Source organism: Manis pentadactyla, chromosome 2, assembly GCF_030020395.1.
Source record: "Manis pentadactyla isolate mManPen7 chromosome 2, mManPen7.hap1, whole genome shotgun sequence".
Classification (NCBI taxonomy): Eukaryota; Metazoa; Chordata; class Mammalia; order Pholidota; family Manidae; genus Manis; species Manis pentadactyla.
In genome coordinates this window covers 137,361,799-137,388,121 of record NC_080020.1, presented here as the reverse complement: position 1 = coordinate 137,388,121, position 26,323 = coordinate 137,361,799, and the positions used below count along the sequence as shown (strand labels likewise).

Sequence of the window (26,323 nt, the reverse complement as noted above, 5' to 3'; positions counted from 1 at the left end):
AACCACACACAGTGGCTAAAGAGCAGTTACATGGTTGTTTCTGAATGTGTCCCTTACCCCCTGAAAATGCTAAGTAATTCCATAGGGAGAGGACTGGTCATTGCTGGAATCTGGTTGCACACTGCCACTTGTGTTTATTATAATTACTTGTCAAGTGAATGAATAAATGAACAAAAGAGCTAATCCCTGGCCTTCTCCTACACCATTAGAAGATATGTCCCCAGCTTTCAAGCGTAACTCAGAAAAAATAAGCACCAGGAAACATGGAAATGAGACTGAAAACAACACCCCCTGGTGTCTGGGAAAATATAATCTGTTCACATTCTTAATCTAGCATACGACCCCTCATGAGCTAGAGAAATCATCTCAAAATATATGCTGCTTGTTTATTTCACCCAGAACATGAATTGCTTCACTATAAACAAAATAATGTAGAATATATTAATGCGAAGGTTTTTTTTAGGTAACAGTTGTCATAACTGAACTGATTGTAATGAAATGATGACCAAAACTAGGTTTATTTCTTTTCATTCCTAAGCTTCTCAACATTTAGTTTTAATACCATAACAGTGGGCTTTCTAGCTAGTGGATAGGACAATTCTGTGGATTTTGCCTTTACATTTTTTTTAAAACTTCTCACATAAGCACAAGTATGTAACACCAGTTTATTTCTCCCTTGAGTTATAACCAACAGCAGTCCAAAAAAGAGGATCAAACATTCAATGCCACTGATTTATTTTTATGAAACTATTAATATGCATCCAAGATGGCCAGTGCTCACATGGATGAGCACGGCGTTCCCCAGTGTGGCTTTCCCAGTGTAGCTAAGGGGACATCCTACACAAATGCAGAGAGCTCAGGGGCTAGGGATGCCCTATGCCGAGAGCAGGTGGCCATGCTCAGCCACACATGCCAGGCCGCAGTGCTAGGCACCTGAAGATTGCTGAGCAGAGGGAGAAGGATCTGAGGTGTGCTTCGGGAAGGCCACTCTGGCAGGGGCAAGGGGGATAGGTTTGGGTGAGGGTGGGGAGTGGGTGGGGGAGCATGGGGACCAGTTGGCAGGCTAGTTGGGGAGCAGAGGTGGAGAGAGTCAGAGACCTGGAAGCCAACTCCAAAAGGGATGCATTAGCTCCTGGGGCTGCTGTGACTGGCAGCCACAGAAAGCTACCCTCCCACAGTCTGGAGGCCGTGCTCTCTCCAAAGGCCCCCGGGGAGGATCTGCTTCAGGCCTCCTCTGAGCTCCTGGTGTTGCGACGTTCCCCGGAGTTCCTGGGCTTGTGGTCACATCCCCCATGGTCAGGTGGCGGTCTCCCTGGGTGGCTTCTGTGCTGCTTCTCCTCTTCTTACAAGGATGCCAGGGCTGGGTGAACCCCCCTCCTATGCAGTATCACCTCCTCTTAACCTGAGGACATCTGCAGAGACTCTATTTCCAAATAAAGTCACAGGCACCAGGGATTAGGACTTCAGCATATCTTTGCAGGAGACACAATTCAGCTCATGACAGACTCGGTGTTTGGCCAATGGCTGGAGGCCACCGCAGCACAGAGTTATAGCCGATGACCAGGCTGGCAGGTGGAAAACTGAGCTTCTTGTTCCTGAGAGGGGCCCAGAGCAGAAGCGGCAGCCTTGTGTGGCTCCTGGGCCTCTAGCTGTGAGAGGCCCAGGTCCCGTCTGGCCTATGAGGGCAGAGAAGGTCAGCTGCCCGTCGCTGTCTGGTGTTGTTCTTGGACCCCCCATGTCCATCAGAAGTCCCCACTCCCCGAACCTGAGCAGCAAGAGCCTGGGGGTGGTGGCACATGCCTGGGCCTTGCAGATCCTGGTGAAGGAACCAGGCTTCCAGAAAAAAGCTGCCCGCTGGTGTCATGGGAAGCCCTGGGCTGGGACAGGAGCCTTGAACTCGGGCCCAGCTCTGTGCCTTCAGAGCCCATTTAATCTCACTGGGATCCAGTCTCCTTATCTCTAAAAGGAGAGCTTGGGTGATTTCAGCTTCACACCACTCTGCACCCCACTTCCCTGCCAACTGATAGCACAGTCACAGAGGCCGCCCCTCACTCCGGGGATCTTCAGCTCTGGCAGCGTCTTCCATCCTAGCTGGAGTTGCCCTGACCTTTCCATCAAGTAGTTAATAAACACCTCGCACTGAAGGAGCCGTGCTGGCTTTGCGGGGTAGGGGTGGTCAGAGGGCTCCCCCAAGGCGTGGGAAAGCTGCTTCCCAGAACACCAAAGTCTCTTTGGCTTCTGACGGGGTTGGGGTTTACCCACGGACGAGCCCCAGAGGAGGTGGGCGAGCCGGCGGGCAGCAGAGGGGCCAGAAAAGGGCCTGACTCAGGAACACATGCTGCCGGCCTCCTTTGATCTTCAGAAGTGCTTGACCCCATGGAAACCACACAGTGAGTCTGTCACCACAGGAAACACGGTTGTAGATGTGGGCAAAAGAGCCCCATATGGGTCAGTCTGGACTTGATGCCACTCCAGACTGCCACGCTGGACACCATGCCTTCTCACACCACAGTGCAGGCGTGACTGACCCCGCAGAACGGGAGCCATGCACACGAGTTCCAAGATGTAACGGGGATGCTGTTGAAAATGTGCAGCGGTGCTGAGTCAGATTTCCTAAAATAGAGGCACAGGAGTGGAGAGACAGTTGTCTGGAGAATTCCTAGATCTCCATTTGCCAAGCATTCATATTTTGGGCTATCATATTATCAACTGGCCACTAATGCATAAAAGGTTATGAGAGAGGAGAAGTACTAAAAATATATATTAAAACATTAGGAGAAAAGTGTTCCATAGAACTAACCAGTCTGGCGTCACTTGCCTGTGATCCACACGTACCTGTCTGGTCAGTCACAGGTGCTCGGAAGATGACCGATTTTTTTTTTCACATATTATGCAATTATACATGGGATAGTGACACTCTATGTAGCTTCAAAATCATTATACTTGTTAAACTGGGCAGCTAATAAAAGTGGAATGCTATTTAATTAGTTAATAAGATGTTTGTGAACTATTTACTCATAAGCTTTATTTAACTGACCTTCATTTTGGGTCTCAAGATAATTCTGACCATATTACCTGCTATCCCAAAAGCCCATAATTATACAGTGAGAGCAATAATCCTTGGGCTTGAGATTTAATTGTCTCTAAATTAAAGTACTTTCCTTTTGTGGCTACAACCTAAAATATCAGCAAGTGGTGGGGGGAAGGGCCCGAGAAGTGGAGGAGACGTAGGACTTCAAAGGGTCTGGTAAAGAGGCAGGGGGTTTGCTGTGGTTGCCACAGTTCTGTCTGAGCTTCATTTGATAAGATGCATGTAAGCACTCAGCTGGATTCCTACTGGGGAGCTCTCAGCAGGGACTCTCAGGCCTGCAAACGCCTTCAGGCACAAATGCTCATAAACAGCCAGTCAGTCATGCTGAGAAGACATTCCAGCCTGTGCCTTCAGGTCCCAGGGTGTCTTTGGCCACACAGGGTGTTGTGGTGTGTCTCCAGGCAGCACAGTCCCTACCTCCTCTCTCCAGAACCTAACCTACAGCCCTTGGAGCAGGGACAGGCCACTAGCAGTGACTTGTCATGTGGGACAAGCCAGCATAGTGCTAAGTGAAGTCAGGAGCCCACCTTGCCCTAAACCAGGGGGTCAGGAGGAGCTCACCACTGCTCAGTACTTCCTCACCCCTGGCTGTAGTCCCACACTTTCCTCCAAAACCATGGGGCTGGTGTCGTGGGTGGCCAGTGGCCCTTAGCCAGCCCCACACACCTGTAACCCCCCCATCTGGAAGTGCAGTATTTTCCTGGGGGTAGGTCAGTCCCATCACTCACCAGAGGAGTAATGCCTCTGGGGTGACCAGGGTAGGGGTGCTCAGAGCTCCACTCATGGGACAAAGGGGCTGTGGCCAGTGGCAGCGATGACACAGTAGCTGGCAATCATGCTTCCAAAGGGTTTCACTGGCACTCAAGAATCTAATTTGAACTTCACGTCTGAATTCAAAACCTGCTATATTTCACTAAAAACTCCAATTGGGCTGTTCTGAAGAATAATCACCTTTCATATATCAGCAGATGTAGTGATGCTGAAGGGACCAGCCCTTGGCCTGAAAAGGCTTGCAGAGCTCTGTGCAGGGAAAGTGCTGTGCGTCCTGGGAGAGGAGCGTGGAATGGGGCAGCTATCCACCAGAACCAGCAGGCGTGTCAGCCAGCATCTGAGGTGGGCCTGGGAGGATGCGTTGACCTGGGGGGGATGGGGGACAGAAGCACGGTGTACTCATCAGCCATGAGGTGCACCCTGGGAAGATCTGACAGGGTGGCGGGCAGAGGGGAGGATGACAGGTGAGTGTGGCTAGAATTGAGCTGGGGAGAGGCTTTGGGAGATAAAGATCAGGTGGGGCTCCAGGGGGAGAAGAGAGGGGCAGGTAGGAGTCAAGTACACTGCCCACGAGAGCAGAGCTCAGCTGGCTAGAGGGGGCAGGGGCTGGAGCAGGGAGAGTTGATGGGGTGAAGCCCCTGGAGCTTGTCTCCTCCCCTCTCTCTCCTCTCTCACAACCACATACACAAGGCCACCCTCAGGAGCCCAGGAAAGGGGGGTCCCCAAACTTTGAAGATGAGAGGACAGCAAAGGGGGTAAACCCTGATGGTGTATTCAAACCTCAAGGGGAAATCCACACATACACGATCCCTACCTCACACCATTCACAAATTTAATTCCAGATAGCTTGTAAATATAAATGAGAAAAGCAAAATAATAAAGATTGAAGAAGAAAATGGGAGAAAAGGGAAGAAAAAGCACTAATCATAAAAGGAAAAAAACTGTTAAGTTGAGCAACATTAAAACTAAGAGCTTTTGTTCATCAAAAGACATCACTGAGAGAAGGCAAAATTGACTCACAGAAGGAAAAGATATTCCTAAGACATATACCCAATAGGTCTCGCATCTAGAGTGAAAAAAATAACTTCTACAGGTCAATAATAAAAATCCAATAAATCCAGACACTCCAAAGAAATGGGCAGAAGACTTGACAAGCACTTCACAGAGGAAGAGCACCCCATGGCCAAAAAACAGAAGAGAAAATGGTCAATGTCACTCACATCAACAGGACACGCTCCCCACAGGCCGGAGGTGCTGAATGACAGAGGCAAAGCCAACCGTAGGCAGGGCGGACAGTGGGGCTTGGGTCCTCTCCAGGGGACAGTGCACTCGCTGCCTGGAAGCAGCACCTACTAACGCCGAACACAGGCCACTCTCTGGCCCACCGTAGGCAGTCACGTGTTCACGTGTGCATCCAGAGACAGGAGCCCAGCAGTGGTCACAGAGCACATTCACAAAGGCCGAGTTTAGAGGGGCTCAGTGCCCACCCAGGACAGAATGGATCAGTCGTGGTGGTGTGGTTATGCAGCATGAAGCTACACAACAGTAAGGCAGAGCCAGCATGCGCACAGCTCAGGGGCTAATCTCACACAGCGGCTGCAGGAGAGAAGCAGTCACAGAAGGGCACAGCCTGGGCACCATGGATAAATGGCTCAAAACCAGGCTGTTCAGAGGGGGAAAGTGGGTGCCTTGGAGTGGGAAAGTGACTGACCGGAGGCACGGGGATTCTGAAATGTCTGTGAGGTTGTTTCGTCTTGGTCTCCTGTTCCCCTGGTGTGTTTGGCTTGAGACAATTCATTGAACCACGCACTTAGGATTTCTCCACTTCCTGTGGATCTGTTTGCAGTGGACTGAATGGTGGGGCCAGAGATATGTCCATGTCCTGGTTCCCAGAATCTTGTATGACAAGAGTGAATATTGCCTTACATGGCAGAAGATGTGACTAAGTTAAGGCTCTTGAGAGGAAGAGCTTATCCTGGATTACTCACATGGACGCTCCATCTAAAAGAAGGTGTCTTTACCGGAGACACACAGAGACATAGGGAAAGACAGGTGAGGATGAGGCAGGGACTGGAGGGAGGCTGCCACAGGCCCAGGGGTGCCGGGCCCTCCGGGAGCTGGCTGAGGTAGGAAGGGTCCTCCTCTAGAGCCACGGGAGGGAGCCCAGCCCTGGGACGTCTTGATCTCAGACTTCTGGCCTCCAGAACTTGAGAAGTTTTAAGCCACTGCATGTGGGGTAATTTGTCACAGCAGTCACAGGAAAGTCACAACACTCTTACACCTCAGTGCAATGGGAGAAGAAATGGAGCTAGTGACGCCTGAGCCCACTCCAGACCAAGTGCCGCAGAAGAGCTGGGAGGTGGAGCCTGAGCACAGTACGGGGGCCATGCTCTGGGGATGCCAACACCTCCCTGCCTGACATTCCATGGGAAGGCCGTCAGAAGGGGGAGCAGCAAACTCACCAGAACAGTGCAGCCAACCTGGGGCTGCACGAGAACCTTGTGAGGTCGGTGGTCATGAATCTAAAGTGAGAGCACCAGCCAGGCTGCGTGATTTGCTTCTGCGATGTGTAGGGATGCATGGGGCAGAAGATGGGCTTAATCAGAGCTGGGGTGTTTCCAAGAGAGTTATAAACTGGAAGGAAGATGGCAAAGGGATTGAGAGTGCTTAAAGGAGTGATCACAGGAAGAGCCACAGATTCTCGCTGGGTGAGAACAGAGTGTGGAGCGGTGCTGCTCAGGGGCCTGTGGGAGACAAGCGCATGGGATGATGGGGGATGCACCATAGTGGGGCCCCCAGGAGGCTGGGGAAGATCACTGGCACTTTGAGCAGGTCACAGAACAGAGAGTCCGTATTCCATGGATTACTCCCAGGGGGGCCTGTGGCCTAACAGTGGCCACCCGAGAGGGCTGGAGGGGACACTGAGATTTGGGAGCTGTGATTCAGGGAACAAGGGAGAGGCCCTCAGGTCAGGCACAACAGCAGCAGCACACATTTCAAGAGCCAGCTGGTAACTGGGTTTCCAATTCTCTCCCACTTCTACTCCCCCCGACTCAGGACTTCTCAACCAGGGGCCACAAACACACCCAGCAGTGAAAAAGCAGGATGAACAGGGAAATTTCCATGCCAACAGTTTTCCTGGGTGCAAATAATTTTTAATGTCTTTTACTTAAAACAAATGCATGCCTATTAAGCTATAGGGTATTCACAAGCCTTAAAAGTAAGACAAAAAATATATTTTTTAATCTTCTGGTGCAGGTCTTTTATTCCCTCCTGCAGACGGTATGCATCCTGGCAGGAGTCCTCGTGCTCTGACACACAGAGAGGCTTTTGTGGAAAGGGCTGAAGGTCCTCCCTGGACAGCTGCTCCCACCCAGCTCCCGTCCAGCCGCAAGGCCTCTGCCCGTAGAAACCCTGGCAGGTGTCAGCCCTGTTGTACCTCGCAGAGCCTCACACCAATGGAATTGGAAAAGTCCACTCAGTTGCCATGCTGGCTGGGGGCTGGCTGATCCGGGATGGCCTCAGCTGGATATCTCACTCTACCCCACATGGTCTCTCATCCTGCGCATGCCAGCCCTGCCTCATTCACTTGGTGCCTGGGCAGGGTTCTCAGAGAGGGAGCGAAAGCATGTGTGGCCCCTTGAAGACTACACATGGGGCAGACACAGCATCACCTACCACATTCTGTTGGTCAAAGCAAGTCACAAGGTCAGCCCAAATTCAAGGAGCCCAGAGGCTTAGAGCCAGGGAGTGGTGTCATTGCAAACATCTTTAAGAAAGCAGTTTTTTCTCTTCTTCAATGCTTCAATCCAGAATCTCTAAGTTAAAGCACCTCACAACGGTTCCCAAGGAAGCACAGCTGAAGGCTCTGTGTACATATCCACGTGGGTGCACTCGTGTTTGTGGAAGGAAGAGAGTAGAGATTTTAGCAACCATTTGTGAGGATGAAGCATTCGTGAATCACATTGCATTAGTCAGAGTTCACACATTTCTTATATTCCCCTCCAACCACCAAAACCCGTTCACATGCTGTGCTATTTCCTTTGCTAATAGGTGCCAGCCTTTCTCCTTTCTTTGTACTTCATTGACCTGCTACTCCTACTGTGTCCAGCCAGGGAAGCAAGGGTCACACAGGCAGTTCAACAGACATTTCCTATGGGAAACTGTTTACAAAGATGTTAGAAGAGATGTAAAACCAGACCACGAGGCAACCCACAGATTAGCTAGAGCAGGAGGCACCCCCGAGGGCTACCCCAGGGAGAGGTGGGTGCCAGTGGAGCCCAGAGGCCAGCCCTTTTGGTGGGAGCTAGGTCCTCAGGCCTAGATGCCAGGAGCTGGAACCACAGCTAACCAGCAGCACACCGAGACACGCCTGGAGCAGACGAGCAGGAGAGAGGGACCCAGGCTGCCCCAGCCCGTGGGCCGGCCCAGGCCAGGAGGGAGCCCAGCTGCCCGTGGGACCAACCATCCAATTGCTAACAAAGGACTGTTTCTCACTCCTTCAGGTAGCCGGGTGCCAGCAGAGCTCTGCTCCACCTCCCCACCACATCTGGACGGAGGAACAGATCCATTGTTCTCATGGCAGAAAGGGGAGCGAGAGGTAGCCGGTGACGACCGTGGGATGCTCTGCTGGGCCGGGAAGGACCCTCATCCCCTAAGCTCACACGGCATTGGCCAGATAAAGTCACGTGGCCAAGCCCAGGGTCACTGAGAGAGCCCTTCCAGCAGACGGGCACAGGGCCATAGGTGGGAGAGGTAATCCTCCTGCAGAAAGGCAGCTGTGTTAGTGTCCAGTGGCTGCAGTAAGAAATTGCCACACACTTAAACCACTCAGGTGTGTTCTCTTACATTGCCAGAGGACAGCACTCCGGACTCAGTCTCACCGGGCTAAAGTCACGGCGGCACACACTGGTTTCTGCGGGAGGCGCCAGGGAGAGTCCCTTCCTCACCTTTCCTGCCTTGGGGGCCACCTGTGTCCCCTCGCTCGTGGCCCCCTCACATCACTCCAATGTCTGACTTCCACAGTCACATGTCCAGTTCCCCCTCTGATCTCCTGCCTCTGCCCTGCGCCTGTAAGGACACTATTACACTGGGTCCATCCAGATCAACCAGGGCTGCCTCTCCATCCTAATACCATCCACAGTCCCTTTGCCATGTAAGACAGCATTCCCAGGTTCTATCCCAGGACTGGGATGTGGACGTCTTGGGGGCCATAATCCAGCCCACCTCCTCAGCAACTGCGAGGTTGGTGGAACAATGCAGTGTGCAGGGGCCAGGCTCCTGCACCAGCGAGCAGGGCAAAGGAAGGGCAAGGAGGCCTGCTAGAGTCCCCTCCACTCCTGTTCTTTCTGAAGACCACAGTTATGGTGCCTTAGAAACAGTCCTTGCACGCAAAGGGGCCCTACTCCCACCCCAAAAGAAAGAAATTCGCAGCTCCTTGCCTCCTGAATCAGTTAGAGAAGGGTCTGTTGCTAATTTTACAGCCCAGTGTCTGACACTCTGATCAGTGGAGTAAACAATAATCATAATCAGGTCTTTTACCCCTTAACAAATTGTGTTTACAGCATTCTGGCTGAGAGCTCCAACTCGGGAATTCATCTCTTGAGCAGATGATTGAGGTCCTGGCTTCCTACAGGCTGTCCCTGGAGGTCACCTCAGGTCCAAGTCAGGTCAAAACATGGCTTTTTACATCTTCAAGGGAAGTGGAAGGGAGACTGTCTCTTCCTCTAGCCCACTAAAGCGGAGTCTTATATAATGCAATGTGGTCACAGAAGGGACATGCCCTCTCCCTTGTCATTTTATGGGTTCCAGCTGTACACAAGGGACAGGAGATCATACAAGAATGTGACCCACTGAGGTACATCTTAGGGCATGTCTGCCAGACACAGGTAGGTAAATACATAGGTATATAGATATAGACAGATAGACAGACAGACAGATGGTGGGGTTGATGGCTGGATAAAGAGAAAGAGGATAGATAGGTGCCTGTCTGAAAAAAAGTTACTGAGGGGACTCAAAAATATGTGATGTTGGAACTATTGATAGACATGTAGATATCTGCTCCCCACACAGCAAAAATAAAAGAAAGCTGTAGGCAAACACACCTTGTTCACTCTATGAGAGAAGATTCTAGCAATCTAATGCCCAGGGGCTGGAATGAAGGGTAGCCTGAGGAAGGACCGAGTTCTGTTTCCCATGGATGTTCATGGAGAGGCCGTGTGGACACCAGCGCTGCTCTGCAGAAGGACCTCAGCAAGCAGGGGGGCTGGGACCAGAGGGCCTCGGTCCCTTCCAGCTCTCCATACCAACAGCTCTTGGACTTCATAACTCCAAGGCTTTGAAAATGGATTCCTTCAAAAATAAAGGGGCCCTGGCCCACTAGAGATATGAAGTTTAGGGAGAATTGTGGCTTTTCAGGATCCAGGGGATAATGACTATTTCTACTGTAACTAAGCCTAAAACAATGAATCTGTGCTTGGGAGGAAGAAAACAGTGGACGAGTGACCCACACCCAGGCCACTGACACCCTAAACCAAGGAAGAACAAAAAACCTACCAACACTTGCTCACAATCAAAGCCAAACAAACATCTTAGACATGGATTGGAGCCTTTGGATAAGACAAGAGTTAAAGCTGAAGTGGCTGGGAGGGAAATCTCAAAGTATCTCAGATTTGGTCATTAGTAGGGTGAATGAGAAAGATACAGGAGCTAAGAAGCTGATTCATGACCCATATGGAAGCCGGTGGATTTGGGCCCTGACAAGCCTCAGGAGGGCAAGGGAAGGACCTTGTCTCTGGCGAGGCCCTACCAAATGCCCAGCCTGGGATGGGAAGCAGCCTCCATCCTGCCCTCCCTCTCCCCACTCCAGCCCCCTTGCCTTCTTTTCTTGCTGCTAGAATTGCTCACCTCTGCATGAATTTTGTAAATATCTCTTTGTGGCAATCTTGACAGACAGCATTTCTGCATCAGGGCCCCGAGTTCTTCTTGCTAAATTTGACTGACTCTCAGCCCCATCATTACAGTGAGCAGCTCCTGTGTGCTCCATGTGCCATGGCCTCCCAACCAGGAGCAGGCGCCACATGCAGTGGGCGTGGAGAGGACAGGGGCCTGATGAGGCTGTGGGCAAGCTGACCTCAGGGAGCATCTTCAGAGGCAGGCAGCCAGTTGGCTGGACAAGGTATTATAATACAGCTTGCCCTTTCCAAATTACGGTTATGACTTTGTTCTGTTTTCCCACTAAAAGAAACACAGGCTCCCCCTGTTCCTTGGTCCCACTGGGCTGCCCAGGTGCTGGCAAGGTGAGGTTCTGTGCTACTCCACAGCCATATGCCCAGCACACACTAGTTGGCAAAAGCCACTCCAGCCTCTATGGAGGACAGCCCTGGCCTCTGAGCTGCCATAGCCTCTTCTGTCTGCTTCAAAACAGCTTTCAGCAGGGAGGACAGCGGCAGTCAAGGTCCCCAGACTGGAGCAAGACCTCTGGGCTCAAAGCCAGGTCTGCCACCCTGGGGATCGTGGGCGGAGTTCAGTCTCCAGGACGGAGCACCGAAGGGGTAGGTGGGGACAGCCAAGCTCCTCTGCAGGGCTGCTGTGACGAGTGGTTGACCCACACGGCATGGCCCAACAAGAGCCCTCACTGTTAGTTTCCTTCTTCCTGTCTCCTTGCCTTCCTAAGAAAGCTCCTAAATGGACTGAAATCTCCTCTGCGGGGGCCTTTCTCTGATCGACAGCCCCTTGCAAACACTCCACTGGCAGGCAAGGGGCGCAAGTCCAAGAACATCACCCTGAGCCCCTCAGGGTCTCCCTCCCCTCAAACCCTGGCAGACCCCGCACAGGAGCTGGGGAGCTGCCAACTGAGGCCAGCTGGCTGGAGAAGGTCAAAGGGCAGCTCCAAATTGAAGGGTGGGTGGACAGGGGTGCAGACAGAGAAATAATAACTGAGAGGTATTGTTGGGCCACTCTTTAAACTGTGGGCACTGGAATCTACACTGCCCCTTCGATTGCCGGAGCTCCTTCCGCTGGAGCAGAGGCCCTCCCAAGAGCAGGCAGCCACCCCATGAAGGCTGTGAAACCAGTTTGGCTGGTCACCTGGGGAGGGAAGAAGAGGAAGTTGGGGGTCGGGAGAGGAAATGGGTAGGGCAGGTCACAGTCCACACACATGGGAAGGTAGGTATGATTTTGTGAAACTGTGGATATGTGGTTTTGGATAGAGAAATAAACTTTATTTCTCAGCATGAGAACAGTGAAACAATTTGAAAGAACAGAAGGGAGGTACTGACACTTATCTTTGCCTGACCTTGATGCCAGCCAGCCAAGCAGACACATGGAGGCCAGAGGAACAAAGAACAGTCCTTCACCTTGTTCTAACCTCGCCTCCAGGCCACACAGGGACCAGGGCCCACAGGCCTCTGCAGCCCTCTGCTGAGCAGGCCTCCTGCGCTTGCATCTTAGCTCCCGTGTGAGAGGGCATGCAGGCACCTTCCTTGGCTTACCATACCCCTCCTCGCCTGAGGTCTGGACCCTCCCAAGCATTTCCACTGTTCTCGCGACCCACAGACCTCGTCCCAAGTTGGGGAAATTTTCGTGACTTTTCAGAATTAAGAGAGAAAGGAGACATACATACAAGCTCTGCCTGCATACACAATTCCTGGAAGAACACCGAGGAAGCTCTTAGCTTTCATGGTTTACCTCTGCACTGGGGGCTGGAAGGCCAGTGCTCAGCAGCACGGAGGAGGTAAGTCCAGTGCAGGGCGTCCGTGCACGATTCCAGGAGGCAGTGGGGGGCCCCTCTTTGGACAGCAATTTGGCAGTAATTATCACAATTTAAATGCATGCAATCCCATTTCAAGAAATTAATCTCAAGGGACACCCTCAGATATTGTTGATGATAGTGAATGACAGTTGATCCTGGGACATTGTTTGCAAGAGCAAAGCGGGAAGGACACAAAGGCCACCAGAGGCAGTGGGGGAGAACACCCCACGTTCTTGCAGTAGGGCCACCAACCAGCCTGAGTGGGCCCTGCACATGCTGGCAAGGGAGGCTCTCCAGAGGGAGTTTAAGTAAAAAAAAAAAAGCAAAATGCTGAACAGTGTGTATAATATGATCCTATTTGTATTTTCATAAACAAGGAAGCTGAATATATGCTTAGAGAATCTCCAGTTTGCCTGGAAGGATATATGTAGCTAATGAAGATGGCGTGGGGGCCTGGAACATGCTGTCCACACTATCTCCATGGCAAACGAGCATATGAAATAACGGGATTAAGTGTACTGTCTACTGTCTGCTGTTGCTTGCTGTGTTAAGATAACATTTGTAGCAACAAAAAAACGATTGAAGCTTAACAAGAGAGGCAATAAAAAACAGGTCCAGATCGATACTGTTTAAGCCCTGTTACATATATGGGAAGGCTGCTGCACTCTGTGCTAAGATTTCTGGTCACACAGTGCAGACAGTGAATAGACATTAATAATAGTAATGATAAGGACTTCCATTTGCACCTGCAATGCAATTAGTTTCACAGCGGGGCATGAATGCATCTCAGCACTAGCATCCAACTCTCACTCATGCTCCAAACGGAAAGGGGTCAGACAGCAGTTTACACAGAAGACCCACTCTGTTTTGCTTTGTGCCTTAATTTCATAATTCAGCCTCGCCCCAGGCCCCAGCTGCTTATTTTGATTAAATCAGTGGACAACTGCGTCAGCATGCCTCTGGGACACCTATGCTCCAGTCTGTGCACACTTGTGAGTTAATAAACACCACAGCACAGACAGGCTGCCCAGAGGGTGCCTTAATGCATGTGCATCATTCCCTGATGTACTGCCATGGGAGAGGGAGGGCCCTTCAGAGTGGGTGCAGGGGGCATGTGGGAAGTACATGAAAGAGGACCAATCTCTTCTTCAACGTGAGAGCATCTGAACTCAGTCCCATTGTGGCAAGGTGACAGAAAGACACAGGACAGAGCTCAGGGCATTTTCATAAGGAAGGTGAGGAGAAAGGAGGGAGAGAGAGACAGAAAGAGGAAGCAGGGGGCCTGCAGACACTAGCACTGTGCTGGCATCCATCACTTCTCCCAGCGTGGAGAAGGGAAAAGGCGGTGGGAATAGGAGGGAGGAAGGACAATGCAGAGGAAGAGGAAGAGAAGTCAAGAATAAACCTGGTGTGGGGCTCTCAAGAGGCTTCTGTGCTACTGCGGCCAGTGCAGATAACGGGACCGCTGTCCCTGGCTCCCCAGATCCTGGTTCCCCCTTATCCATCCAGCCCCTTCTGCAGAAAGCCATTTCTGAGCTACTGTACCTCCCAGGTTCCTGAAACCCTGACTCAGGAGCCAAGGCAGAACCACCCCTCCCGTTCCTGGCCTGCTGGTGCATCTCGGCTACAGCAGTACCTGGACCCCCTGACATGGGACCAAACAGGCCGGGGCAAAGGTGAACGCCACATGGGGAGGCACCCTGTGGATGTGCAGCAGGGCACAGATGATGCCACATGCCACAGCTCCAGGACACAAGGAGAAATGGGCCACAGATCCACTTCTGCTCTCGAATCTTCATCACTAACATTATCCTAGTGTTCTCAGAGTGAGCCTGGGGAAGGCCCTGCTTCCTGATGTTTTCTGTTCCAAACTTTGTCTAGATGACGGGATGTAACATATCCTGGTGCCTGTCCCTTTGGCTGTTAACATAAAATAAAACCATATTTGCCAAATAAACTTGAAAAACTCACAATGCTTCATCTGGGATCTAAATTTACTTACATGAAATTTACAGTTCAGCTTTAAGATTCCCCTACAAAAAAGTTTCTGCAGAAAAGGACCAACAGGAGTGCCCAGTACATGGAAATCCAGGTCTTCCTTTGCTCTGAATGTGCCAGAGCAAACCCTGCAGGTTGCCTGACAACTCCCACTTCCAGTCCCCTCCCCTCTCCCCGTCTCTGCTCTAAAGGCTGCAAAGCTAAGAAGGAGATCATCTCACCAATTGTGCAATTAGGGGCGGTATGAGACACTGTTCTAGCCAATGAGATGTGAACACAAGTCCTGAGGAGACGATCTTCTAGATAAAATGGCAAAGCCTCCACAGAAGAAAGCTTCCTGCCCATCACCCTTTGCCCTTCTTAGTCTGGAAGCACTGCAGCCATCTTGTGATGTGAAGACAAAGCCACTTACTAAAAATGGCAGAGATGAAAGGCAAACCAGCCAGTGAGGTGCTCCAGCTTATCTGGGCAAACAACTTTATTGCTTGTCACCAGAAAAAAACTAACCCCTATCTTTTGAAACTCGCTGTTAGTTAAAATATCCCTAATTTGTTGCCATCATATATTGCAAGAGTAGATAAAGACCAATGATGAGTATAATAAAATAAAATTATAATAAAGTGAATGTACTAAAATTATATACATACACATGTAAATATATACTTAAATTATGAAATGAGATGTTATATACAATTGTTTTTAAATTTTAAAGTGCTGACGCTATTTCCTGTATAAGATTTCTCACCCATTAAGAACCTTCAAAACTTCCAAGATAGTGGGAAAAAATGCTTGTGAAAATCCTAGCCCTTATTGGGACTACATTCCCCAACAAAAATGGAAGGGTGAAAGGCCCTCCTGAGAGCCCCCAGTGGTCCTGTGTCTCCCACACAAGACCCTTAACTAAGTGGGCAGTAAAAGGCTTTGCAGAATGTGACTCGGTCACAGAAGCCCGAAGAGCTGATCGCAGGAGTGAACGGCAAACCGACACAGTCCCACGGAACACTAGCCTGGGACGTGACAGAGCCCGAGGGGCCGGGAGCTGCAAGCCTGCACCCATCGAGCAGCAATGGGACACAGGAGGAGGGGTGGTCCCACCCACCAGCCACTTAGCTGATCCCCACTCTGCTCCAGATGATGCTGGAAGAAGGGCAAGACTACACACTCCATCAGTGCATCTCTCGTTTCCTCAGCCTGGGCACCTCCAGCTGCAGCCGAGGCTGGCCCCCTTCCTGCTCTCATTCTCCTAACGGCTCTGCTGTCAAAGCGGCCAAGAAGGCTGCTCTTGGGGCCCAACTGGTCTGTGCCCACCCCGAGGTAATGTCTCCCTTCTGTCTTGGATGTCCTATCTCAGCAGGAAACGTTTTAAAGACAGTAACAAGGGCCTTGAGCACCAGCTTCTCTCAGCGGCTGGTGGCACGCCGTGAAGATGTCGCCCGCCACCCCCCTCCTCCTCCCTCCACTCCAACAACCAGCTCTGTGCACCCTCCGGGGTGGGCCAGCGTATGAGGTGTGATGGGCAAAAGAATCAGCTGTTCTGGGAATCAAGGCTGGCAATCAGACTCAGCAAAAATTAGGAGAGAAATAATAGAAGTATGAGACTTTATTGACTGATTGGTCCCTACCATGTCCCAGCACCAGAGGGAGCACACACCTGTGTCAGTCTGCATGGGCCACCGTGACTAGTGCCACAGACCAGGCAGCTCAAACGACATTCATTTCTCATGGCTTCAGGGGCTGAAAGTGGGCGCTCGGGTAGCCGGTGTGGTCAGATCCCGGTGAGAGCCCTCCTCCTGGTTGCAGACGGCCACCTTCTCCATGTCCTCCTGTGGCCTGTCCTTAGTGTGTGTGGACCAAGAGGCATCAAGCCCTCCAGCGTCTCTTCCTCTTCTTCCTCTGGTACCAGCCACCCTATTTGGTTAGGATCCCACTCTGAGACCTCATTCACCCTGAATTTCATCTTCACAGGCCCCATCTCACATACAGTCACACTGGGCATCAGGGCTTCAGCACAGGACTTTGGAGGGGGCACAATCCCATCCTCATTGTATATTCGGCATATATGTCTGCACCTGTGTATGTTCACACACGGAGCTCACGATGCAGGTATGCAGTGTATAAATACACACACAGAGACCCACGTACCCATATGCGTGCATTATCAACATACTGAAATGATCATTTAGTATGACTTTGACTACCTCTGTCACGTAGGGACAACCAGCTAAACAGAGCAAAAGATCTGAGAACTAGAGCAACACGAAATGAGGGTCCCTGAGGTCCCCACTACCTGTGTGGCTACATGGGTAACCTGTGTATTGCCACCTTCCAAACAGGGGTTACTGACCACTTTTGGCACCTGAATTTCTACTAATGCCCCTGAGCAACTGTCCTTTATGCTCTGCACTCCCAGGTCTCCCCCTAAGCAGCAGTGAGAGCAGCCCCTGCCTACCCGGGAGGTTTCTATGTGTGCGAGGCCACCAGATTTCTGCAAGTAGCAGGCATTATCCTCTCGCACAGGCCGGCACATACCTGCCCACTTGTAATCCCTCCGCATGAGGTGTGGGGTTATTTCCAAGCCTCACCATGACTTCATCCGGCCCTCTCCATCCCCCACCATCCCCATCCCATGCACTGGTCCTCTCAGCTGAGGCCCCTGACCACAGGCCGCCGAGGCCAAATCCAGCCCACAACTTCCGGGGGGCAGGAAGCCCTCAGAGTGGCCTTCCATTTTGGGTTCATAGCCTGCTGTGAGAGGGGACAGGGAAGGCTCAGGAAGCTGGTGTGAGAGTGAAATGAGGTCACACTCAGTGATGGAGGCTATTAGCTGTCGTTGCCACCACCAGGTGTTGGGGAAACACATCAAGTCCTCTCCAGAAAATCCCTCACAGCTTGCCCTGGACTCCCAAGGTCAGTGGCAGTCAGAGGACCCTCTTCTTTGGCATTTGAAGGCCAACTCTGCCTCAAAAGCCACATGAAGCGGGTAGGATCACTACGGCCACCACAAACCTGGGCTTCCAAGCAGACCCGAGAACGTCCCAAAAGGCTCGGCTCAGGGATCCCAAAGCAGACCTCAGCAGGCTGGCCCCGACTCACCAGCCACACATATACAGGCCATCAGCCAACACGTCACAGGCTCAGTTTTTGCCCCACTGAGAGTGAAGGTTGTTATTATGTTGGTTCAGTAATGCAGCGCTGTCCACTATGGGGAGCCGGGTGGGAAACTGGCTTTGTACAACGTTGCTACACTGTGTAGTCAGCTTATGACCGGGATGGTTCCCACTGCAGAGGGATCGCCCCTCCATTGCCCTTCAAGGAGTACAGTTGGCATGTGTGCCAATACACAAGCACAGGGCCTGGGGAAGATAGGGAACCACAGCAAAGACAGCCCTTGGCTCCGTGTATAGCTGTGTTTTAAAATTAAATGGACACGTGTACCTATGGATAAAGTGAAGGTTCCTATAGCCAGGATTCTCACCTGGCCCTGACACTACACTTGTGGGGAATATGTTGCTATTGACTCTATATAAAGAGCTCCGCCCGGTGCTCTGGGCGACATGGTGGCACGGCTGCACTGCTGCCTAAGAGCAGAGGCTGGAGTGGCAGCAGCACCAACAACAGAGACTGAGACGGCTACGGGGACAGAGAGGCCCAGAGGCAGAGACCAGCTTGCTGCATGCAGACTCGCTCTGAGTACACGAAATTCTAGTGATTGACCTGCCACCATGGGGAGTTGGTTATAAACCCTTTCACCCCAAGAATGTTCCATTGTCACTCTCTGGTCTCACTGAATCTGTAGTGAACTTGCCCGGACTGTAACCGACTGGCAAGACATCATATTTTTGTTCACAGTGCATTTACCAAAAAATAAAAATAAAAATTTACGTTTTCTTCTGGCAATGGTGTTCATATAGATGACCAGTCAGGGCTCGTGTGTTATGTGCCACCAGAACCTGCAGTCACCAGCTCAAGAGGAAGGCCAGGAGGCCCAGCATCAAACGAGGTACAATCAGGCCCCCTCTCCTCTGAGGGGAACCAACCCAAGCCTCTTCCAGTACTGCCATGGAGACCTGGCTGGTCTGTCTTTTTTTCTTTTGTGTTCAATAATTTAATTTTTTCCTTTCAAAAAGCAGAAAATAATCTTATGGGATGAGGAAGGAGACAAATATCACTTCTACCTCTACCTGGATACCAATTATTTTGGTTTTCATCAGCCCTTGCCCTCAGACTTGGTCTGAAACACATTGGCATGTGACTTTGGGCATAGTTAGCCTCCTTGAGCCTGTTTCGTGCCCTGTAACATAGACAATAGTTCCCACAGCTCATGCACCTTTGATAAGGATCTGCAGGGACTCGTGGGGATGGTGCCAGGGAAGGGACCGGGGAGCCGTGCCATAGGCCTCACGCAGCAGCTACAGCAGAGCAGTTACATGCTGGAAAACCAGCAGGGGAGGGGCGCTAGCTCCAGGACCTAGGGGCCCAGGGCATCCCATCAAATGGAAGCCATGTGCCCAAGATGGGGCTCCTTTTCTGACAGTTTTGGAGAGAATGTAACTGCTATGCCCAGGCAGCAACTCCCTAGGAGGCCTGGCCCTACACATCAAATAAGACTCCCCTGGGAAGCAATGGCACGCTCTAGTCCCCCATCCCAGAGGGGCTCAGCGGGGATGCCGAAGCCTGGGCTCAGGCCCTCACTTCACTACCACACTCACCGTTACATGCTGATGGGATGAAGTCCTTAGAGAATGGCTGTCAGATCCAAGCAGGCCCACAGTCACCAGGGACAGTCGCTGGAGGAAATCAACAGCACAGGCTCCCTGGGCCCCGGCGTAGAGCCTCTGACTAACAGGTCTAAATGAAGCCCACATTTCTAATGAACAAGTCCAGGCCATTCTGACGCAGACGGCCTCAAAATCTTTCTCAAGAGAGACTGCACTGGGGCCTGTGACTCAAAGCGCAGCCCGCAAAGGGAGGGTATCACCACCACGAGAAACACGGGCTCCCAAGGCCTGCTGGGATGTGCTGAGTCCAGATGCACACCTGACCAGAGACCCCACGCCATCCATCAGCACACTGTGGGGGCCAGACACAGCCCTGGGGGCCGTTTCCGAGTGTCAGTAAATCTGCCTTCTTTACTATTTGCTACACCCTCTATGAAACCCATTGTGGAGAAATCAGAATTCTGCACTTTGCTTTAGCTTTTCCTTCCTCAGTGTCTGGAGAACAAATATTAATCACACTTTGGGGAAATAATAATTGACTGTTTGCAAGATACATGGTAGTAATGCTACAAAAGAGTTATAAAAATGATTACATGGACTAAGTCATTAAATACTTGAAAGCTTTATTATATGCTCATGCCTAATTGAAATCTATGCAAACATAGTTAACACTGAACATTCTTTACACGTGAAAATATAAAATATAAAACCAACAAAGTACTTATCATAGTAAACTTTCTAAACTTTACTTTTTTTTTAGCTTTCTCTGACACCATCAGAAAATGGAACAGAAGTAGATAAAAAGAAAACTATTAGGTTAAATTTTTTAAAGTTTTTAATTTACCTATTGTATGTTAGTATTTCCAAGACCATTCTGCTGCAGAGAACCAACCGCATCACACACAAACCATGCGAGACCATTCTGCTGTGGAGAATCAACCGCATCACACTCAAACCATGCGATCGCCAGCTGTCTGAAAGCTTGAGGACCAGGCAGATGCACGTCAGGGGAGGGGACAGCTGGAGGCACAGGCCTGAAAGCCCTCCAGACCCCACTATCCCCTGAGGACAAGGCCAAGGACAGGATGGCTGGAGGACAGGCCCAGGCCAGCGTGTTGGTGCAGCTCACGGGTCTAGCCTGCCTGAAAGTCACAGCAGTTCACACAGGGCGAGGAAGATCTTCAGATAGAGGGAGGACGATTAGGAAGAGGGGTGATCCTCCCCTCGGATGCTTCGATACTTTGCCATGTCTTCTGGAAATACTTTAGAAAGTTCTTGAATCAACAGGCTTTTAAATTTCTAAGAAAAATATACTTTGTTTACTTTGTGATCCATCACCCAAGTTAAAGAATACTCCGTGCATCCCGAGCCCCAAACTCAAAGAGCAGCAACGGCGCTCTCCCCTCCCCCAGGCAGGCTTCCCTCTGCGGCCTGCTCACCTCCCAACGGCCCGCAGGTAGCGCCTGCAGCTTCACTACAGGTAAACAATAGTAACACATGTTCAAATACTTCCTCCCTCCTGCTTCACATGTTTAAAAAGCTCCTCTTGTAAGGAGCCAGCTACACAGGTGGAAATGATTTTTGCAGACAGCACATGTAACAGGAACCTTCAAATAATATTTAAGCAAGCAATTATTAACTCAAACCACATCAAACTCACTGTGTGCAAACAGCTCAGTCAAAGTTTTTGGAGCACCTGGCTACTCCATATGCCACAGCTTCTTGATCTTACTTTTTTGTTTTCATCCGACCTTAAAAGCAGCTATCTGCCAGCATCTCAAAACCTTTTCTTATAAGCTACACTACAAAAAGCGCTCTGGGCATAAACAGAGATACAAGGCTTATGTAAGTTAAGATAACATTCCCAAAGGAGACTGCACTTCAACACTACATAACATAACCTTCAGCAGTGTAAATACACAGCCCGCTGGACAACTGAAGGCCATGGAACTGGGCCTGGAGACGTACCGACCTCAGGTAAGAGACAAGGACAAAGGCAGCAACAGATGCAACCTGGAGGCAGATGGCATGGTCCCCAGGCATCCCTGCACCCAGAGGCACTGGGGCTGGCCACCTCAGGAGCACATCACACATGACCACAGCTTGTTCACATGGAGGGGGTTTCTGCAAACAAGCACAGCTTGCTACTGATCAAAGCTGTGCTACGTCCCAAGGATGATGTGAGTTCAACAGCAACTCAATTCCAAGCTGACAAAGCAGAAATGAAGCTGTGCACGATTATGACAAACCCCACCTCCAGAGCAGGACACCTGTAGGCAGTACAGTCACCTGGGGTAAGAGGGAGAATGCTGGGAAGCCCTGCAACCCCAGGACAGCAAGTCACAGGCATGTCACTGTCATCCTGACAGAGCCTCCCCATTCCTCCTCACACTTGGCCAGAGTGAGAGAGACTGCTGAGCCCCAAAAGGTCCCTGTGTGGCAGATCAGACACCAGCTAGGCACACCTGCGGCCTGGGCACCAAGGTACAGAACACGTGTGCCCCCAGATCCTAGAGCTGAAGCTGTGGTAGTGTCAACAGGACAGAGGGACAGAGAGAAAGGGTGACAACACTCACAGAGAAAGCAGCTGCCGCAGAGGCCAGTCCGCCAGGCCTCTCTGGGAGGTGAGATTCCAGACCCCAAATGGCAGTCAGGGAGCAAAGAGATACACAGTGTTCCAGACGGGCGGCAGCATGAGGACAAACAGGAAGGAGAGGGGTTGCTGAATTCCAGCAACAGGAAAAAGGCCAGTGTAGCCAGGCCAGAAGGGACTGGGGGATGGAGAAGTAGGAAGGGACATTGCATGAGGCCACCAGGAATGGGGGCCATTAACAGGATGGCACCATCCAGCTACAGAGAAAACCACACACAATCCAGTCTGAATATTTCAGCCCATTTAACTAAGAAAAATGCTACAGATGTCAAGTTCAAGATGCAGAGAGCTTTCTAGATCTCATCAAAAGGAACACAAAAGGTAAGTTCTTCGTGGAGAACTATGTGATGAAGGGCACGGTACAATGGGGCCTGGAGCCCACACTAGAGGCAACCCCCCCCCCGAGAAAGAGAAGGTTCAGGGATCCTCTATCCCAAAGAACCACAGGCTAAAGAAGGAACCAGAAAGCATCAAAGTGGGAGCTTAAGATATTAAAGCCTTAAAAATGAAAACAGTCAGTTGGTCAATGACAGCTAACGATCCCAAACATTAGCCTGGACTTGCCTAAAAGTAAGGCTGCCACTTCGGCACGTGTCACGCAGCCACACAGTCAGCTGATACCCAGCTATATGTACGACGTGTGATGCGATTCAGAAATCCCAACCCAATGTCGTGACACAGGGACGCTCTACCAAGTACAGAGAAGAATGACATCAGCCCAAAGCTCCCTACACTGGCCCCTGGGTGCAGCATCACTTCCTGCTCCACGGGACCACCTTACCTTCATTGTGTCGATCTTGCCTTTAACTTGCTCATTTTTGGCGAGAGCCCTCTCCAGGCACTCCTTGGTGTACAGCTGGGGGTTTCGACCTTGATCTATATACCTACAAACATGAAATATAACTTTCTCATGGCCAATACCTATTCTCAGTTTTCTTATGGGAAAAAAGTCTGGCTACATACATGGAATTTCAAATGCCTTGTTCAGAAAAACTATGTCCCAGAACCAGATGACTTAGGATTCCTTCATTTACACAAGTATGGATAACCTGATCTCATATTACTTCTAATAATATGATTAGCTCATGAAATCAAGAAGCAGTCACTTATATAACAAGCAAGCCTCACAGCCATGCCACTTCAGTTTCAGCATTTGTGCTTTCCAAAAGGCTTCAGGGCCACTACCTTTTGTCCCTCACAACAGGTCCACCTGTGGGGAGCCCCTTTGTAGAGACTGGACCTGGACCCTTGGGGGGGTGAGGAGCGCAGAATTTGAGCCCCGCCTCCCCCAGGATTATTTACAAACTGTTTCACCAATTTGCGGGGTGGGGCTGATACTACTTTCCTAGGTACATTTAAGTAACGTAAATTTAACAGAGAGATTCACCCCAATTACTTGTAAACTATAAAACCGATTTCTTGAAATAGTCAATACTCATCCCCGATATATCTTCATAGTCCCACAGATACCACTTAGCACACTGCCTAGATGGAGAGCCCCAGAGGGAGGCTACCTGCCTACTTCTGTACCCTGGAGACCTTCATACCACTCAGCTAAATTATATTATTCATTTCAAGGAAACAAAAACACCACGACGACACTGAGTCCAACGTATGCTTTTTATGCTTCAGTACCAAAAAAAAAAAAAAAATCACTTCAGATTAAATTACTGTTAATGGCATAAAAATTGGCCTTTAATTATGACAGCAAAAAATAAATCACAAGTTGTAGAAATTCCATTTTATTGCAACATTTTTGAAATGATGGAATTAATGAAACAAAATTGTGGTTAGTTCTACATAAAATCAGTCCACTAGTGGGAGAAAAAAACCATGACAGGCTCAAGTGTCCTAAATAAACAATGGTTTCAACAGCAGTATCATTCCGGTCGGGCCCTTCCAGACCCAAGGTCTGAATTCCACTTCTGCCAAAACACCACCAACCCCCAGTACTGGACAGAAGGGCTGAGGTTTACATTTTTATCTTTGCTACAGACACACTCTTATCTGAAAGATTGGGAGACTACAGCCTGCGTGTCCCATCTCTGCAGACCGCTGTAAAGCTGTGTTGTAAGAAGGGCTTGTATCTCTGACCTTTTGGGATGAAAAACCAAGATAACTTGTCACTTTACCATTAAAGGCAGAGAGTACTTAGAATACTCTTGCTGTTGGGAGCCAGCTCTGGGAGAGAGAGGCTGCTTGGCAGAGAAACTGGTCCTAGTCAAGGAAGAGCAAGCTCAGGATTTTGGTCTTAACTCTGATACTAACGAGCTGAACAGCCCATTACAGCTACATACTAGTTCTCTCACCTATGAAATCAGTGTGATAAAATCTGAACTGAAATAAACTAAGTTTATTTCGTGGCTATGTCCTCTGGGCCGTGATGGGGACAGATGCAGACAACTGTCCCACAGAAAACAGTGAGCAGCCCTCCTACCTTACTTATCCTAAGAACCATTTCCTTTTCCAACAGAGCAGACACTGCCACCACCCAGAACCAGCACTCCAGGGAAGATAGGGAGACATAAAACCAAATTACTTTTCAGGCTGTTTCTGGCTATAATTTTTAATAATATAGCCCACATAAGACTTTACCACAAGAAAAAAGGAAGTTACGTAGCTGTCCTTTTGTCTAAGCAGGAATCTGAGAGCCTGTTTTGCTTTTCACGTATTTAATAAGACCATATTCACATAGAACTCTTTTCCAACAATACAATATTAATATTTTTAGTTGCTTAATCCTATTAGAAGATCAGTTCCAAGAAGGCAGGTATTTTTGTCTATTTAATGACTGACATACCCAGCACCTAGGCTGTGCCTGCCACACAGCAGGCACTAAAATACAACAACACAACAACATGAGAATTGTGTTTGAACACCACCGAGGATGGTACTTACTCAAAAACTTCTAAAGGCACAGTGATATCATGAAGTTGCTGTCTGCACTTATCAATATCCTGTAAACCTGTAACAATAAAATTCCTGGAGGACAAAGAAAATATGGGGCATCTGGTTAATTCACATGATGATAGCATGTTAATTCAGATGACAGCACGTACACCACCCACCTGGCCAACTAGGACCCCACACACACAGGCATTCCCGACACAAGCATAGGTTATCTGTGGCTCACAGCTCTTTGGTTGGCTACAGAATTCCTAGCAAAATTCTGGAGTTATAGAATACCCTCGGGTATTTGTTGGTTCTCTTTATAAACTAGAAATTGCCAATATTGGGGGTCAGGAACCAACACCTTGGAGAATCTGATGAAAACTGTCAACATCCTCTAAAAAAAATATATCCTGACCTGTACATAATTTTATGTATTTTCAGAGAACCTGTGGGGCAGTGAACTCCACTTTAAGAACCTATTCTCACAAGTCTGGTAGTTCAGAAAGCCACAGCTGCCTGGTTTAATTTTAGCTCCCCTCTGGAGCCTCCTGAACCACCGGGCTAGTCCCCAGCACTGGGTACGGAACTGCGGAAGCAATCACGTTCGTGTGCCTGTAGCCCCTATAAAGCTGTAAGCCCTTCCCCAGGGCGATCTATTTGTGTCAGCCTGTTGGACATTCCAGGCGCTAGCACCACGACCAGCAAGCTCAAGGCTGCTGACCAGAAAAAAATAATTAGTAAACGTCCTGCGGCCATTCCCACAGCCCCCCAAATTCCTCCACATTCAGGCCTCCGCAGCGGGTGGTCTCGGAGCCCGCCCCTTCCCGGATCCCCGTGAGTGCATCTCCGTTAAGCCCTCCCGCCCCGCTGGGGACAGGAATCGAACTCCCCAGAAGGGCTCGGCAGGGAACCGCTGGGAGGAAGTCACACGAATGCGGGTTCAGGCTTGGGTCAGGACGCATTATTTCCTCCGACAGGGGCCAGAAACGGAAACCGCACTGTCTGGCCGTGACAAAGTCTCCGAATGGGCCCTCAAAGAAAGGTCCCCGCGAAGCAGGGCGGGCAGGGGCCTGGCCTCTGCGCACAACCTGGGGAGCGAGGGCCCCGGGGCGGACGGCTGCGGCTAGTTCCCTCCGCGGACCCTCCCTCCCGGCTTCCATCCCAGCCCCGCCCCCCACCGGCGCCCCGGGAGACGCGGCCCGATCGGCGCCGGGGTACGCCGGGGCCGCCACTCACAGCTTCTGGTTGAGCCCGGCCTGGCTGCTGGGCTGGAAGTCGCTGACGATGATGCCGAGCTGCCGGATGTTTTCCACGAACTTCTCCAGGTGCTCCTCCAGGTGGTCGAACTTCTCCGCCATGACCGCGCAACCCTCACGGCGCCAGGCGTCGTCCGGCACCTTCGCTTCCTGCTTCCGCCGCGGCTCCCGGCTACTTCCGCTTCCTACGGC

At 50.5% G+C, this 26,323-nt stretch overlaps 1 protein-coding gene across 3 annotated transcripts; it reads right to left on the bottom strand.

The window, feature by feature from the left end:
* Positions 1-718: 718 nt before the first annotated feature.
* On the bottom strand, positions 719-26,323 carry MED10 (mediator complex subunit 10). Of its 3 annotated transcripts, none has more exons than XM_036896701.2 (4): positions 26,112-26,323; positions 24,882-24,965; positions 22,765-22,867; positions 719-2,613 (listed from the first exon to the last, which is right to left on the bottom strand). In XM_036896701.2, the coding sequence occupies exons 1-4, from the start codon at positions 26,231-26,233 to the stop codon at positions 2,605-2,607; spliced, it is 318 nt and encodes a 105-aa protein (XP_036752596.1). In that variant the 5' UTR covers positions 26,234-26,323; the 3' UTR covers positions 719-2,604. The 3 variants fall into 3 exon arrangements, with proteins under 3 accessions (XP_036752596.1, XP_036752594.1, XP_036752595.1); XM_036896699.2 differs by lacking the exon at positions 719-2,613 and adding an exon at positions 16,193-20,629; XM_036896700.2 differs by lacking the exon at positions 719-2,613 and adding an exon at positions 16,193-20,592.